The 17,158-nt window shown below is 41.4% G+C and overlaps 1 protein-coding gene across 2 annotated transcripts in view; it reads left to right on the top strand.

Moving 5' to 3' along the window:
• The window catches only part of LOC126184992 (SRSF protein kinase 3), a 380,865-nt gene that overhangs the window by 191,055 nt on the left and 172,652 nt on the right, over positions 1-17,158 (top strand). For both annotated transcript variants that reach the window (XM_049927704.1, XM_049927703.1), the window contains exon 6: positions 2,693-2,887. In XM_049927704.1, the coding sequence (XP_049783661.1) occupies positions 2,693-2,887 (195 nt within the window). The remainder of the gene's footprint in view (positions 1-2,692; positions 2,888-17,158) is intronic.

Here is a 17,158-nt window from a genome sequence, read left to right as displayed (position 1 = left end):
GGACCAACCCCACCATTGTTGTGGTTCCCATTTGACAGTGGTCCACATTTTGCTGGACTGTCCCAACCTAGACTCCCTGTGGCAGACTCTTAATCTCCCTGAATTGCTACACATGATGCCTCACATTTTATTCCTGAAGGGGGCTTTTACAGCTCTCTTAAAGGGAGAGCCATGTAACCTTATTGGCCTATTGAGAGGTTGGCAGAACACTCTATTGCCTCCTCTGCCCAGACCAGGTTGCTGCTGTCTTGGTTTTGTGGTTCAGCCCAGTTCTCACCCTACCTGTTCGTTTACTCTTCCTCCCCCCTCTTGTTTAATCTGTTCAACATGTTCATCTTTTGTCACTCTGTGTTTCTCTTTCCCTGTCTGTGTTGCTAATGTTTCCTAGCCAGTTTCTGAGGGTAGTACCTCTGGTAAGTGGTAGGGGTTGGGAGATGTATGCCCCTCACCGCACTCTGATTTCGAGGGCTTCCAGCTGTTGCCTAGGTGGTGCACCTTGCCTGCATTTCTTCCTATGCCTCCCTTTCTTCTTTTTGTCACTTATCACACCTTCATTGGCCTTTGGTAGACCTAGGGGTTTTCTTCCCCTGGGTTATGGGTTGTATGCCATCTCTGTGCAGTCATATAGACCTGTCTGTTTGCCCGCATCTCGTGGTCGTGCGGTAGCGTTCTCGCTTCCCACGCTCGGGTTCCCGGGTTCGATTCCTGGCGGGGTCAGGGATTTTCTCTGCCTCATGATGGCTGGGTGTTGTGTGCTGTCCTTAGGTTAGTTAGGTTGAAGTAGTTCTAAGTTCTAGGGGACTGATGACCATAGATGTTAAGTCCCATAGTGCTCAGAGCCATTTGAACCTGTCTGTTCAAGGAAAAAACAACTAATGACCTAGTAGTTTGGTCCCTTTAATCATCAATCAACCAACCAAACAACCAACCAAATTACTCCTGTGCACATTCATATTTTCGCAATACAATGACTGTTCTGTTAAATTTTGGGTGTGCAACTGCATAAATTCTATTTCTTCCTCCTCCTAAGATTTTGGCCCTATACCTTTTGGCCATATTCAGACTGAGCCAAAACATTTAGACCACAGCAGTCGCTCTGTCCTTCTAAACCTACAGACAGTGTCACCGCACACATGGCCACAGATACATAAGTGCCAGAGACTTTGATTGGAAGGAAAAAGGTATACACGAATTAAGTATGTGACTATGCAGTCTACGCACACTGAGAAGTCGATGTATCATTATGAACTGCACTTTGGTGATGTCTTTGCTAGTTTATTAAAGAAAGTACAAATTCCATGATTCATCCAAGCTGAAACTGCTCTCTCTATTAGTTAAACTCATCCAAAGCCAATTTCAACTGCTTCTTCCTCCACCAATGCCCAAAAAGATGAAGTCAGTGCTAGAATTTCACCATTTTTGTACAATGTAGAGTGCCTGTGTCCATGCAGTGCCCTGCAAAGCTGATTTATTTGGCTGTAAGAGCTTGGTGTACCTATAGTGTTCTGTGCATCTTTCATGGACTGTACGAGTTTCCTGTCTGATGTATGACAGGCCACACTTGCAGGAGATCTTTTAAATCTCAGCGTTGTGGAGCATCAAGCCATCTTTTAATAGTACCCAAAAGTGCTGCTGCCTTTGGTGGAGGGCAAAAAATCACTCTCACTTTGTGCTTGGTGTGGATCTGTCCTATTTTTAATGACAGGTGTCCCATGTATAGCAGGAAAACCATGGATTTAAATCATTCTGTGTCTTCTTCTGCATCCTTACATCACCTTAGGTTTTCATCATAGTGTCACAGGTATCTGCTGTGAAGGCTACCCATTTGCTAATCCTGCAACTGCTGTCATCAGCAATGCTGTGCACTCTGTCAAACAAAGTTCTGAGAACACTCATTGTCTGTGAGCCATTGTGGCAGCTAATTGCATGGCAATATATATTCATATGGATTATCCCTGTCTGGTCATTCTGACTACAACTGTATGTGATTTACTTCAGTACCTCAGATGAATAACATGACAATGCCTTTTACAAGGGGCATTACTGATTCCATTATGTAACTGCCTTCATGTAAATTTGTAGTCCTCCTCCTGTAACAGTCTTTGTGGGTACTACTCTAAAACTGTGTAAAGAATTACAGCAAACACTGTTGCAGGTAATAGCAACATTTGTCTGCCACCTTCACCACAGGACCACCAAAGGCAAAATGGAACATTTTTAAATAAATTGACCTGATCATTCTTCTTGTGGCAATAGTTTGTGGTATCAGATACCATACTCCAAACTGTGAATTTGTCTTCTGATATATTCCACACATTGTATTACTAATTTGGCTGAGAATGACTATGATTTATGGGAGCATAACAGCTACTGCTTCTTCCCCAGTCTTCAGCCCCATCAGACATGTCTTCCAACAGTTTATACTTGTGAAGTACTGATGTCGACAGAAGTAATTTAGAAAACTGTGTTCTAGAAACAGTGACTTATCTACCATTAGAAGCTATGATGTAAGGCAGCTCTTATTGCAGTTTATAGTTGTTACTGAAAACATAGTTGGAGATGATGCAGTGAGTATGTTCATATGAAACTTGTAAAGTTTTTTCTTTTACTTGTATTGATGTCTGGTGTAAAGTTCATGATATTGCAATCATCTGGAGTTGTAGTCCATTAGCTTTCATTTTTTTATTTCCAGGTTCGTGAAACTGACGTCAATGATCCAAAACGAGATAAAACTGTTCAGCTGTTAGATGATTTCAAAATCCATGGAGTGAATGGAACACACATATGTATGGTGTTTGAAGTGTTGGGCCATAATCTTCTGAAGTTAATAATTAGGAGTAATTATCAGGGTATTCCATTACAGAATGTAAAAACGATAATCAGGCAGGTAAGTCTATCATTATCAACTTGTAATGAGACAGTTGGAGATATGATTGTTACTAAGACTGTGATTGAATTTCTGAGGTCTTTAGACATTGCAAAGATACACTGTAATTCAACTGCCTTTTGTGTGTGTGTGTGTGTGTGTGTGTGTGTGTGTGTGTGTGTGTGTTTGTAAACGAGTTTAGATAGGAAAGCTTTGACCTTGAATCGTATTTTCCCCCTTTCTATCATTTTGGTTGATAGATGATACAAGATGTATCAGATTTAAAAAATTGTTTGAGTAAATGGAGATAAACTCGATACTCTTAATTGTTAGTTTGATGTACGTTAAGCACTATCAACTGTGTAGTATGATGGTTAAGGCATTAGATTCATATTTATTAGGATCCAAATTCAAATTCCTGCCTGACTATCCTCATTTAAATTTTATTTCTCAAAATCGTTACAGGTTAATACTGAGATGAATTGTTCCTTAGACTTGACTCATTTTTTTCTCTGATCGTTTTCCAGTTGAACTTGTGCTTTATCTCCAGTGACCTCCATGTGAGTGAAACATTTCATTCAAAATTGCCTCATCTTTTTAATTTGGTTCTGTTGAGTAAAATAACACTTCAATCAATTACCAGAATAGATGATTCAACAATGTCTCTACAAATCCTCACTCATTTTGGTCAGGCAGCTTACACTTTGATTCAAATGACTTCCCTTGACTAGGTATTTACATAATGATCATACCATTTTTCTTACCTCTTTTTCACCGAAACTGGTTGTTTTGAGCTCCGGTGTTGCTAGAATGGCACCTTTTTATCAAGACTTTTATCTTGCAGCAAAGGAAGGAAAAGTATTCTGTTGAGGATTTTATCTTGCAACAAAGGAAGGAAACTGTTTAGTGCAAGGTTCAACAAAATTGGAAAATTGTATGTACCAGCCGGTAGTTTTGGAAAATGGGCACTTCAAAAGTGTTATGAATGAAGTAACAAAATATATCTACTTATTATTAATACTAATGCCATTTCAGTCTGAAACCTATAATTGCTTTCTTTGATGGTATTGCAAACATTCAGGTTCTTTTACTTTTCTGCACACCACATCTTCAGTTTTTAAGACTGGTTGCAAATAATTAATTTGGTATTCCTGTGCAGGTTCACAATGTATCCATTTTATTTGCAGTTTTCGTCCATGGCAATATTTACTGCCATATTAGCATTATTATAGCAGGTATTACATCACAGTTGTCATACTGAATGTCAATATGATGCTGGAAAGTTCTGGTTAGAATACAGATAGTGGAAGGAGTAAAGATTACCAGTCACCATGTAGTTGAAGTGCTGAGTGTTGGACAAGCAAATAAACATATTTGACATGTCTTTGCTCAATGATAGGGGCTCAAAGCTAATGGCTACATTGTTGCGACACTGCAACCTGACAGGGGTGAGGAGTTGTTGAGTAGAATTTGTGACAGAATTGAAGAGTTGGTGATATAAAAGGTGGTGTGATGTGGGTGTAGAAAGATGTTGTTAGGTGGAGGGAATGGGGGCGGGTGGAGGTGGATGTTGGACAGGCCAGCAGTAATTGAGACTAAGAAAACTGTGGAAACAAAAGATGTCACACAGTGACAGTTACATCTACTTGATATGGTTTAGGGGATAAAGGAAGATGCAGATGACATTAGTTGTGCTCTGTAGCATTAGGCTGATAGATATTTAGGTGGACAACTAGTTGCTCCTCAGGCTCTGCAGAAGGTGCAGGGGTGTTGCTGTATGGCAGGACTGCCTTTACATGCACCCCTTCCTCTAATAAGGTAGAGTAAACGTGTGATGGGAGTGGAACAGGTTGTGGTGGTTGAGCTCGTAGGACAGGTCTAGCACCTGAGTCTTGCATAGGGATGTGGCTCATGTGGTTAGGGGCTGGGAGTAGGCGTGATACATGCCACTTGGGAGTGTAGTAAGGATTGGATAGTGCTGTGGGAGTGTGGTACTCAAGTTTAGCAAAAGAAACTGTCTTGGTTTATTTGTTCATAGGGATTACAAGGTGAGGGTTTCTAGGGGTGGGGGTTGAGGTTACTCCAGTCGCGTCAGACCCGTCTCGAAGGAGACAGGAAATGCCAAGGTAAAGAAAGTAAGCAAGCCATTTAGTGTCTGTCTGTAAGTGATGGGTTGGAACACAAGAGTGAGATATTTTTCGGCTGTCTCGTAAGTCAGGTGTTTCTGTGGTGTGATTTTGTTTACAGGACGTCTTCACCGATGATGATTCAGGCTATTCCATTGTAACAAATAGATTGCCGTCATATCGGCAGCAAGGAAGTGGATGGGAAGGTGGCTTCTTAATAAAATTTAAGTATTAAAAATTTCTTGCATTTAGGGTGTACACATCTCCTCCTGACTCCATGAAAGAATTCTCCATAGGTGAATTTGACAATCCCAGCTGGGCATTATATCTATGGATGATATTATTTTAATTCCATTTAACAATCCAAATCTTGAGTACAGTTGTTATGTCTCCACGTGGTGGCTACAGTTGGCAGAAATGGACTGTAATGGCGATAGCACTATATGGTAGAAGAAGATTGTTGTAGAGGTGGTTCTAAGGAGTACAAGCAACTGAAACACTCAAACAACAAGGATTCAAACAGAATGTAAAATTCATTAGTACATGTTTACAGCTTGGTTTTCAAAGACTGATAAAAGAAGAGATTTATGGACCTCTAGCATTGTTAGATGAGATACTTAGCTGGCATATACTGTGTGTCTCCCACCCAGTGCAAAGTTCCAAGTGGCAGGAAAAAATACAGGTGACTCGTGTATATAAGAAGGGTAAAGAACAGACACACACTATTACAGACCAGTAACCTTAACACTGGGTTGCCGCAGAATCCTTGAACATATCCTCAGTTCAAATATAATAAAGTTCGTTGAGACAGAAAAGCTTCTGTCCACAAATCAGCATGGTATTAGAAAGCATTTCTCATGCAAAACTCATCTTGCCCCTCTTTTCACACGATATCATGTGGACTATGGATGAAGGGTAGCAGGCAGATTCCATACTTCTCGGTTCCCGAAAAGTATTTGATATGGTGCCTCAATTCATACTGTTACCAAAAGTATGAGAATATGGAACAGGTTCACGGGTATGTGAGTTGCTTGAAGGCTCCTTCTGTGGCTGATAGCTGATGGTGCTGTGGTGTACGGGAAAATGTTGTCATTGTGTGGACTATAGGAGGATACAAGGCAATTTGTACAAAATTTCTAATTAGTGTGATGAATGGCAACTAGCTCTAAACGTACAAAAATGTGAGTTAATGTAGGTGAGTAGGACAAATAATCCTGTAATTTTCAAATTCAATGTTGGCAGTATGCTACTTCACACAGTCAAGTCAATTAAATATCTAGATGTAACATTGAAAAGAGGTATGGAATGGAACGAGCATGTAAGGATTGTAGTGGGGAAGGCAAATGGCTGACTTAGGTTTATTGGGAGAGTTTTAGGGAAGTGTGGTTCACCCCGCAAAGGAAACTGTGTATAAAGCATTAGTGTGACCCATTATTGAGTACTGCTCAAGTGCCTGGGATTCCCACTGGGTCATACTAAAGGATGATGTCGAAGCAATTCAGAGGCAGGCTGCTAGATTCGTTACCATTAGGTCTGATCAACACACAAGTATTACAGAGATGCTTCAGAAACTCAAGTGGGAATCCTTGGATGGAAGGCGATGTACTGTTCCAGGAACACTATTGAGAAAACATAGAGAATCTTCATTTGAAGCTGACTACAGAACAATCCTACTGCCACCAACGTATATTTTGTGTAAGGACCATGAACATATGAGAACGTAGGGCTGATATGGAGGCAAATAAACAATCACTTTACCTCACTCTGTTTGCAAGTGGAACAGGAAGGGAAGTGATTAGTAGTGGTAAAGCATACCCTCTGCCACGCACTGCGTGATGGCTTGCAGCCCACGTATGTAGATGTAGATGGAGATGTAATGGACCCAGTGTGATGTCTAATAGAATAGGGGCCTTGTGATGTGAAGAGGCCTCCTTGTCAGACTGTGCTCAGTCTTTTTAAGACTGTTTGGGCACACAGTGTTAAAGGACGTACAGTGACCGGTAACCACCATGAGGCCACCAATCTGACAATAAGGCAGATCGAAATCACAGTACAGAATTTTGAAACACAGTGGTTTGTTTGAACAGTAACCAGGGAGGACTGCTAAGTAAAATTTATTTCAAGTTCATTAGCACCACTGATTACATGCACTAAATAAGTGTAACTACACTCATGTACAGAAAAAACAGAACACTTGGAACGACAAGATATAGGATGTTCATATCCACAGGATGTGTACATTAGTATGTTCTGCAGGAACGATTAGCATTTCAGTCACCTTGGTTCAGCATGTGTCCTGTAGCCTAGTAGGCACAGGGTCCACCGTAGGTCCTGATAATTTGTTCCACATGTGATGGCAATTACACGTATAAGACATGAATGGCATACTGTGTTATAGCCATCCATCCTTCATTTACCTGGTTCCAAAGTTCGTCTGTGGTTGTTGGCATTGGGTCACAACACTGTATCTGCCTTTTCACCATATCTTACACATTTTTGATTGGCAACAAGTCTGACATTCTGTAACGTCAAGAAGGCACGTGTTTGTGCAGCAACATGTGGCTGCGCATTGACTTGCAGAAAAATGGAACCTGGGGTGTTGTGCAGGAAGGGTATGGCTACGGGTAACAGGATGTCATTCACATAGGTCACAGTACCCTGGACATGCATCAGCTGTGATTTGTGGTTGTACCCAATAGTCCTCCACACCATAAGGCCATGAGCTGGTGCTGTATATCTTATGCGAATGCAATCAATGTGATGCTGCCCCCCCCCCCCCCCCATATGCAGTGAACCAAAATGTGGCCATCATTTTCAAATGAACAGAACCTGGATTTGTCCAAAAACACTACCTGATGCCATTCCTGTCCCCAGTGGTGTTGTTCCTTACACCATTGCCATCTAGCATGTTTCTGCACATTTGTCAAAGGCAGATGGAGAAGTACACAGCGTGCATGTAACCCATACCATAATAAATGGTGACGGACTGTCGTCCCTGATAGTACAAATGTGTTACACTGTTCCAGTGTTGTGCTAGAGCCGAGAAGGATGGATTCGCCATTCGAATGACGTGTCGATCTTCTCGGGAGCTGGTCTGGGTTGTGCGACCTGACGCATCTCATCATTTTCTATGGCCTTCCGTGAACCATTCTGCACACACTCGTTGCACCGCCAAAACACTTCATCCCACACGAGCAGAAATTTTCTTGATAGATGCATCACATACTCTCATGTCGATAATGCACCCTCTTTCAACTTGACTGATTTGATGGTATGGTTCGCATGTACGTTTGTGTAGTATCCTGCACATCTGATCCATTACCTTCAGTTTATAGTGAAAATGAGAGCCACAGCCACATTTTACCAGTAGGTGGTGTTGCGCCACGATATTGGTGTTGGCTTTGAACCCACAGGCTGACATGGTCCAAATGGTAATCATTTCTGTAGGACGTACTAATGTACAGTCTTAGACATAAAAACTGACTGCCAGTCGGCCGCCACAATGACTAAGTCCGAGTCGTTCACTTAAGGTGGCCAATAAAACCGACCGCCCCTGACAACGCTAAGTCGGGCCATCTGCACAATGTGGCAACACTGTAAGACAGGGCCGGCCGAACGCTACACAGTGTGCAGACGTGCGGAAGTGCTGCACATGTGCGCACGTGTGTGACAGCGACATCTGCTATTAGACATGTGTCCTAAATGAATGACGGCGGCTCCACTTCTCTGTTTATGTGGTACAAGCAAGAGCGCAACATACCCAGTCTCGTTTACCCCTGGTGACCGTAACATTAACAGAGAAGTGGGCTACTGAGAAATGGCAGGTACTGTGAAAAAGCGAAGGACAGGAGATCTATGTTCTCAGTCGTTTAAAAATGACTGGGAACTACAATTCTTTTTTGTAGCCGTTGGTGAAAACTCACAGTGTTTGCTGTGCCATCGAATCATAGATGGCCAGTGTAAGTTTTCAGTTGAAAGACACTACAATACATATCACAAAGATGAGTGTAGTGTACTCAACAGTGAAGAACAGCAAGCAAAATTAAATGTCCTTAAGAAAATGGATGAGACACATCAACTTGATTTTACTGTACTTCAGAGTAACTGATACTTCTTGAAATCTTAGTTTCTTGTGTTACATTTATGTCTATTTTACTGTACACTGTACAATGTACTGTTTTCAATTTTTCAGAATGACAGCCACACTAAATCTTCACTGCGAGCAAGTTTTAAAATCACATTAAGAATTGCACAATCTGGGAAACTCTTTTCCGAAGGGGAGTTTGTGAAAGGGTGCTGTAGAACTAGTGTGTCCCACGAACGTTAGCAGGTTTCAAGAAATCAGTCTATCCAAACAAACAGTGACAAGACATATTAGTGCTATGTCCTGCGATGTGCACAGGCAGCTAATAAATGAGGCTAAAGACTTTGTTGCTTTCTCTGTTGCGCTCGATGAAGCACCAGATCTTACAGATACAGCCCAGGTGGTGATATACACACGAGGTGCAGATAAAGCACTTTGTGTAACAGGGGACGTTTTGGACTTAGTACCTTTGAAAGGGACTACTACAGGTACGGACTTATTTCAAGCTGTCGAGTAAGCAATTGATGGTGTTGGTATGGACTGGAATCGGTTAGTCTCAGTGACCACAGATGGAGCACTATCAATGCAAGGCCATCAGAGAGGACTCATAGCATGGATGCGCAAAAAGCTAGGGCGCACAGATGAGACGTTGTATGGAATTCACTGCATTCTGCATCGAGAGGTGCTTTGTGCAAAATCAGTAATGTTAGCAAACGTCATGCAAATAGTTGTGCGTACTGTAAACTATCTGGAGACACATGGGCTTACGCATCGCCAGTTTCAGCGGTTCTTGGAGGAATTAGGAACGGAGTACGGCGACATACCTTACTATACCGAAGTACGCTGGCTCAGTCGAGGTAAACTGCTGAAAATATTTTTTGATTTGAACCAAAACGGCCTTGCTGTGCTGGTACTGCGAACGGCTGAAAGCAAGGGGAAACTACGGCCGTAATTTTTCCCGAGGGCATGCAGCTTTACTGTATGATTAAATGATGATGGTGTCCTCTTGGGTAAAATATTCCGGAGGTAAAATAGTCCCCCCATTCGGATCTCTGGGCGAGGACTACTCAAGAGGATGTCGTTATCAGGAGAAAGAAAACTGGCGTTCTACGGATCGGAGCGTGGAATGTCAGATCCCTTAATCGGGCAGGTAGGTTAGAAAATTTAAAAAGGGAAATGGATAGGTTAAAGTTAGATATAGTGGGAATTAGTGAAGTTTGGTGGCAGGAGGAACAAGACTTCTGGTCAGGTGACTACAGGGTTATAAACACAAAATCAAATAGGGGTAATGCAGGAGTAGGTTTAATAATGAATAGGAAAATAGGAATGCAGGTAAGCTACTACAAACAGTATAGTGAACTCATTATTGTGGCCAAGATAGATACGAAGCCCACACCTACTACAGTAGTACAAGTTTATATGCCAACTAGCTCTGCAGATGACAAAGAAATTGAAGAAATATATGATGAAATAAAAGAAATTATTCAGATAGTGTAGGTGAATATGGAATGGGGGTAAGAAATGAAAGAGGAAGCCGCCTGTTAGAATTTTGCACAGAACACACCTTAATCATAGCTAACACTTGGTTTAAGAATCATGAAAGAAGGTTGTATACATGGAAGAAGCCTGGGGATACTAAAAGGTATCAGATAGATTATATAATGGTAAGACAGAGATTTAGGAACCAGGTTTTAAATTGTAAGACATTTCCAGGGGCAGATGTGGACTCTGACCACAATCTATTATTTATGACCTGTAGATTAAAACTGAAGAAACTGCAAAAAGGTGGGAATTTAAGGAGATGGGACCTGGATAAACTGAAAGAACCAGAGGTTGTACAGAGTTTCAGGGAGAGCATAAGGGAACAATTGCCAGGAATGGGGGAAAGAAATACAGTAGAAGAAGAATGGGTAGCTTTGAGGGATGAAGTAGTGAAGGTAGCAGAGGATCAAGTAGGTAAAAAGACGAGGGCTAGTAGAAATCCTTGGGTAACAGAAGAAATATTGAATTTAATTGATGAAAGGAGAAAATATAAAAATGCAGTAAATGAAGCAGGCAAAAAGGAATACAAACGTCTCAAAAATGAGATCGACAGGAAGTGCAAAATGGCTAAGCAGGGATGGCTAGAGGACAAATGTAAGGATGTAGAGGCTTATCTCACTAGGGGTAAGATAGATACTGCCTACAGGAAAATTAAAGAGACCTTTGGAGATAAGAGAACCACACGTATGAACATCAAGAGCTCAGATGGAAACCCAGTTCTAAGCAAAGAAGGGAAAGCACAAAGGTGGAAGGAGTATATAGAGGGTCTATACAAGGGCGATGTACTTGAGGACAACATTATGGAAATGGAAGAGGATGTAGATGAAGATGAAATGGGAGATACAATACTGCGTGAAGAGTTTGACAGAGCACTGAAAGACCTGAGTCGAAACAAGGCCCCCGGAGTAGACAACATTCCATTGGAACTACTGACGGCCTTGGGAGAGCCAGTCCTGACAAAACTGTACCATTTGGTGAGTAAGATGTATGAAACAGGCGAAATACCCTCAGACTTCAGGAAGAATATAATAATTCCAATCCCAAAGAAAGCAGGTGTTGACAGATGTGAAAATTACCGAACTATCAGTTTAATAAGCCACAGCTGCAAAATACTAGCACAAATTCTTTACAGACAAATGGAAAAAGTAGTAGAAGCCGACCTCGGGGAGGATCAGTTTGGATTCCGTAGAAATACTGGAACACGTGAGGCAATACTGATCTTACGACTTATCTTAGAAGAAAGATTAAGGAAAAGCAAACCTATGTTTCTAGCATTTGTAGACTTAGAGAAAGCTTTTGACAATGTTGACTGGAATACTCTCTTTCAAATTCTGAAGGTGGCAGGGGTAAAATACAGGGAGTGAAAGGCTATTTACAATTTGTACAGAAACCAGATGGCAGTTATAAGACTCGAGGGACATGAAAGGGAAGCAGTGGTTGGGAAAGGAGTAAGACAGGGCTGTAGCCTCTCCCAGATGTTATTCAATCTGTATATTGAGCAAGCAGTAAAGGAAACAAAAGAAAAATTCGGAGTAGGTATTAAAATCCATGGAGAAGAAATAAAAACTTTGGGGTCCGCCGATGACATTGTAATTCTGTCAGAGACAGCAAAGGACTTCGAAGAGCAGTTGAATGGAATGGACAGTGTCTTGAAAGGAGGATATAAGATGAACAGCAACAAAAGCTAAACAAGGATAATAGAATGTAGTCAAATTAAGTCGGGTGATGCTGAGGGAATTAGATTAGGAAATGAGACACTTAAAGTAGTAAAGGAGTTTCGCTATTTGGGGAGAAAAATAACTGATGATGGTCGAAGTAGAGAGGATATAAAATGTAGACTGGCAATGGCAAGGAAAGCGTTTCCGAAGAAGAGAAATTTGTTAACATCGAGTATAGATTTAAGTGTCAGGAAGCCATTTCTGAAAGTATTTGTATGGAGCGTAGCCATGTATGGAAGTGAAACATGGACGATAAATAGTTTGGACAAGAAGAGAATAGAAGCTTTTGAAATGTGGTGCTACAGAAGAATGCTGAAGATTAGATGGGTAGATCACATAACTAATGAGGAAGTATTGAATAGGATTGGGGGAAGAGAAGTTTGTGGCACAACTTGACCAGAAGAAGGGATCGGTTGGTAGGACATGTTCTGAGGCATCAAGGGATCACCAATTTAGTATTGGAGGGCAGCGTGGAGGGTAAAAATCGTAGAGGGAGACCAAGAGATGAATATACTAAGCAGGTTCGATGGATGTAGTTTGCAGTAGGTACTGGGAGATGAAGAAGCTTGCACAGGATAGAGTAGCATGGAGAGCTGCATCAAACCACTCTCAGGACTGAAGAACACAACAACAACAACATTTTTTGATTTACGTTTGGTCATTGTAACATTCTTACATGAGAAGGGAAAAAGTGAACCTATGTTGGAAGACCCTTGTTGGATATCAGACCTTGCATTTCTCGTGGACATTGGCTCACATGAACAGCCTTAATGTCAGTTTGCAAGGTGAAAATAATTTAATTTCTGACACGTTGGAAAATGTAAATGCCTTTGAAAGGAAGCTTGCGCTTTAGGAGAGCCAGCTATTGACAGAAAACACTGCACATTTCCCGACTCTTGGACTGGTCCATGAAAGTGCTAGATTTCAAGAATTGTAAAAGTTAAGGAACAATTTCGAGCACGATTTGCAGATGTTAAGAGTTTGTCTCCTGTCATTCGCCTCTTTGCTCAGACGTTCTCATCGACAGTTGAAGATGTTCCGAATGATCTACAGATGGAACTGATCGACCTACAGTGCAATACAAGACTGAGGGACAAGTTCTTTGCAGTGTGAAGTATAAAAGAATTGTACGAAAATTTTTCACAACAAGAATTTCCACGCCTGCACCAAAAAGCCGCGAGAGTTATGTCCATGTTCGGGTCGACATATGTTTGAGAAATATTCTTCTCGGTGATGAAAGTGAATAAATCAAGGTTTCAATGAAGCGTAAGTGATGAAAATCTTCGCAACTGCTTGTGTCTGTCAATGAGCCGTGCTTTTGTGCCCGATATTAACTATATCATTTCTCGTGACCGGTGATAAACGTGTTTGGATCTATTCCTTTCATAATTGAAAACTATTGTTTACTAACTGTGCATTATTGCCTCACTCTGCTCCATGTTACATTATTATCAGGAAAATAAGTCATTAAACCGATAGTTCCAATGGATACTTACATTTAGGTTTTTTTTTAATGTGTGAATGGCTACGCCCCGCTGAAATCGATAAACCATAACATTCATCTAATTGTCGGTTATTATGCAGGTTTCAGATGGAACTGATGAAAGATATAGCAATAACAGTATTGAAATATCAAGTGATCATCGAGAGGTCTACGGTTATCATTCTGTTCAGAGGTCAGTGAGACACAAATTATGTGGGTGTAACTGAGGGCACTGAGAATTAGTCATAGGAAACCTTGCATTAGTTTAATGTTATTTGAAATCATGAATAAGGTTCATTGGAAGTCGTTACGTGCTATCTTTCTTAAATACTACATCAAAAACATTACGCGTATTTACGTGCCGTCAGTCAAACTGCCTTAATAAAAACCCACGGTTGTTAACTGTATTACTTGTCTTACTAGGTTAAACTGTTAACATAAAAGTAGACATCTCAATGAGTAGACTGGGACAGTATTTTAAATGTTTAATACGCGAAATACCTTCCCATGGTTGGCTGGCAAGCAGTTTAAAGAGCACTAGAATGTGCCGGTACAGAGTATCCCAACAAGTGGATGAAGCGACATCTGTGCGTAATAACATGCACTACATGAACGCCGACAGCTGCAGTGTGCACGCTGTGACCCGGAAGTTGCACATGTGCAGGAGCACCGCACGCGTGCAGAATTTCTGGCCGGCCCTGCTGTAAGATGTGGAAGTGTTAGGAGGAAGTGTTGTCTACTTCCGAGATGTTGTCGTGTTGTGTGAGCCCATGGTGTAGTGCTAATTATCGTGCATTCTAAACTCCTAGTTGCGTGTTCGCAACCAGCTGTAATTATTATTATCATTATTATTATTATTATTATTATTATTATTATTATTATTATTTTTAAGCCACATTTCGTTACTTGTCTAAAGTTACGAATCTGATTGATACCCACCAGTAATAATAAATACCTCCAGAAACAATTGCGCTGGACAGTTCGTGGCTGCGTCGCGATCAGAACAGCTATTGCTCGAGCATTTCCTCGCGCTGCAGTGGTACTGGCCACCGGCCAGACACCACCCGTCACCTGAAATTGGGCGCCGTCAAGGTGAATGCGGCGCAACGCTGTCAGTGTATGTGTAAACCGTCACACTTGAATTTGAAGTTCTGTTATATATGTGGAGTTGTGGTTTCTTCTTTGTTGCCCTCTTTGGCTTCAGATGAGTGGTCAGATATTCCTGGTATTGGTACTGTTGAAAGGCCAGAAAACAATTATGTGCCTGAAGACATGGGTATGTCTGAAGTCATTGATTGGCCAGCAGAAGGTGATTGTTGTACCGAAGCTCTAGGTCATTGTAATGAATCATTGTCAGATTCACTTTCACAGCTGATTTCAAAATCACTGTCTAATAGTCGCTTCAAGGCTTCTTTGGCTAAGTAAAAAGGAGGCAATACAAATTGTGTATATTGACGACAAATGTGCTTCTGCTTGCACTGTACTGCCAGCTGAGTGCTCCAAATCCTTTTCATGTACTCCAGTAATAAGTGAATGCCCATGACATTTAGTGGCACTACATTGCACTACAAATTTCCAAGAAGCCCACTAGATAGCACCAAGGATGTTGTTTCCTTAACAGTTTCTCCAAGCTACTCGATCCTGGACAAGCCTCTTCATCTCCGAATAACTACTGCAACCCACATCCATTTGATCCTGTTTTCTGTAATCATCTCTTGGTCTTCCTCTATGATTTACTAAGTTGGCAATTCCTTGATGTATCAGAATGTGTCCTATCAACAGATCCCTTCTTTTAGTCAAGTTGACCCAGAAATTTCTTCCTTCTCAAGTTCTATTTAGTACTTCCTCATTAGTACATGACATACCCATCTATAGTGTGTTTAAAATAAGTTGCGACTTTAGATAGTTCCGCAGGGGGAAGCATAGTTGACAACGTGTGCCGATCGCATCAGGAGGTGGCAATAAAGCCGCGTCTACCTTAGGTTGTGAAGATTAGTGGCCATCAGGCAAACATTCTTTTGTGTAAAGAAATGACGATAATGAACAGAGCAGTTAAATCAATGATCTTTCATACATACTCACAGTTATGGTGTGAATGGTGCAACCCCAGTGGAAGAACCATTGCTGTCCTCTTCCTCGGAACTGGTGCTGGCTCTGACTGAAATTATCATCTCTTCAATCTGTTCCTCCAGCAGCCCTTTACAAATCCTGGTCTCCTCAACTACTTTCTTCATATGGCTGACAACTCGAAACCAGTCCTGCGACGTAACACTTGCAATGGCTCCTTTCGTTAGCGTTTCAACCTCACTGAGCATAAAGTACTTTTTGTTTTTTACTGCATTACCTTTCACCTAGACCCATATGTTCTTGATCATATTTAAATGAGCATGATATGAAGGAAGTCTGATGACATTTTGCCTTTTATCGGTAGCTGGTTCATCGACCTCACAGTGTGGAGCTTTTGGCTTGTAAAGCGCTACAAGTTCCATTAACTCTGTCTTGTTCATGCCAGGTTCAACTTTATCGGATGGAATATTTCTTTGCACCCTGAGCAAAATATGTGCTTTCCTTCACTGCATTGTCAGAGTTTTACCACAACAGAGTGGGATGGCGCATTGTCCATTACTATTGTTACATTGGGAGGAATATTCTGCAGCAGAACATTGGAAAACCACTCCATTAAAACCATCGCACTCATTTCCTCATGGTAATTACTTGCTTTCTGGAACGGAATAGCAATAGATAAATGAATGAATAAATGAATGAAACTACGAGCAGAGCCAGCATGGAGGTCGATTATCCTGTCACTCTGCCTGTAGGTGCTTTCACTGTTCCTCGTGCTGTGTGATCTGTCCACCCCTTGTCAACATGCACCACACATTAATCCACGTCTCGTCCTGCCACACAATGTCTACGAACGAAATGTTCCTCACTGAATGCAGATATCGGCCTCTCCAGGCCACTCTATCACTTCTCTCGATGATAAATATCTGAGACGAAAACTTTTCGTGCCAGAAACCAAGCTCGTGTAAACAATTTCAAGGTGATGACCTACTCTATTGAACAGCTCTGCTTCTTTGTGACTGAAAAGTAGCTTATTTAAAGTAGGGTGTTCCTTGTGCTTATAATAAGCGTACACATCTGCAAATTGCATCCTGCTGAAACGCATCCGTCTTCTTTACCCGACTGTAGTAACACCTTTTCTTGCCTGGAATTTCTAATAAAGAATGACCTGGTGTTGCTTCTTCACTCGGGTCTTCCTTTCTTTCGTCCTCCTTGCCAATTCTCATCACTGTAAATCAATGAATGTTGTGTGCAGCAGCTGTTCTGTCCACGACT

Source organism: Schistocerca cancellata, chromosome 4, assembly GCF_023864275.1.
Source record: "Schistocerca cancellata isolate TAMUIC-IGC-003103 chromosome 4, iqSchCanc2.1, whole genome shotgun sequence".
Lineage (NCBI taxonomy): Eukaryota > Metazoa > Arthropoda > Insecta > Orthoptera > Acrididae > Schistocerca > Schistocerca cancellata.
This window is presented reverse-complemented; position numbering and strand designations above follow the sequence as displayed.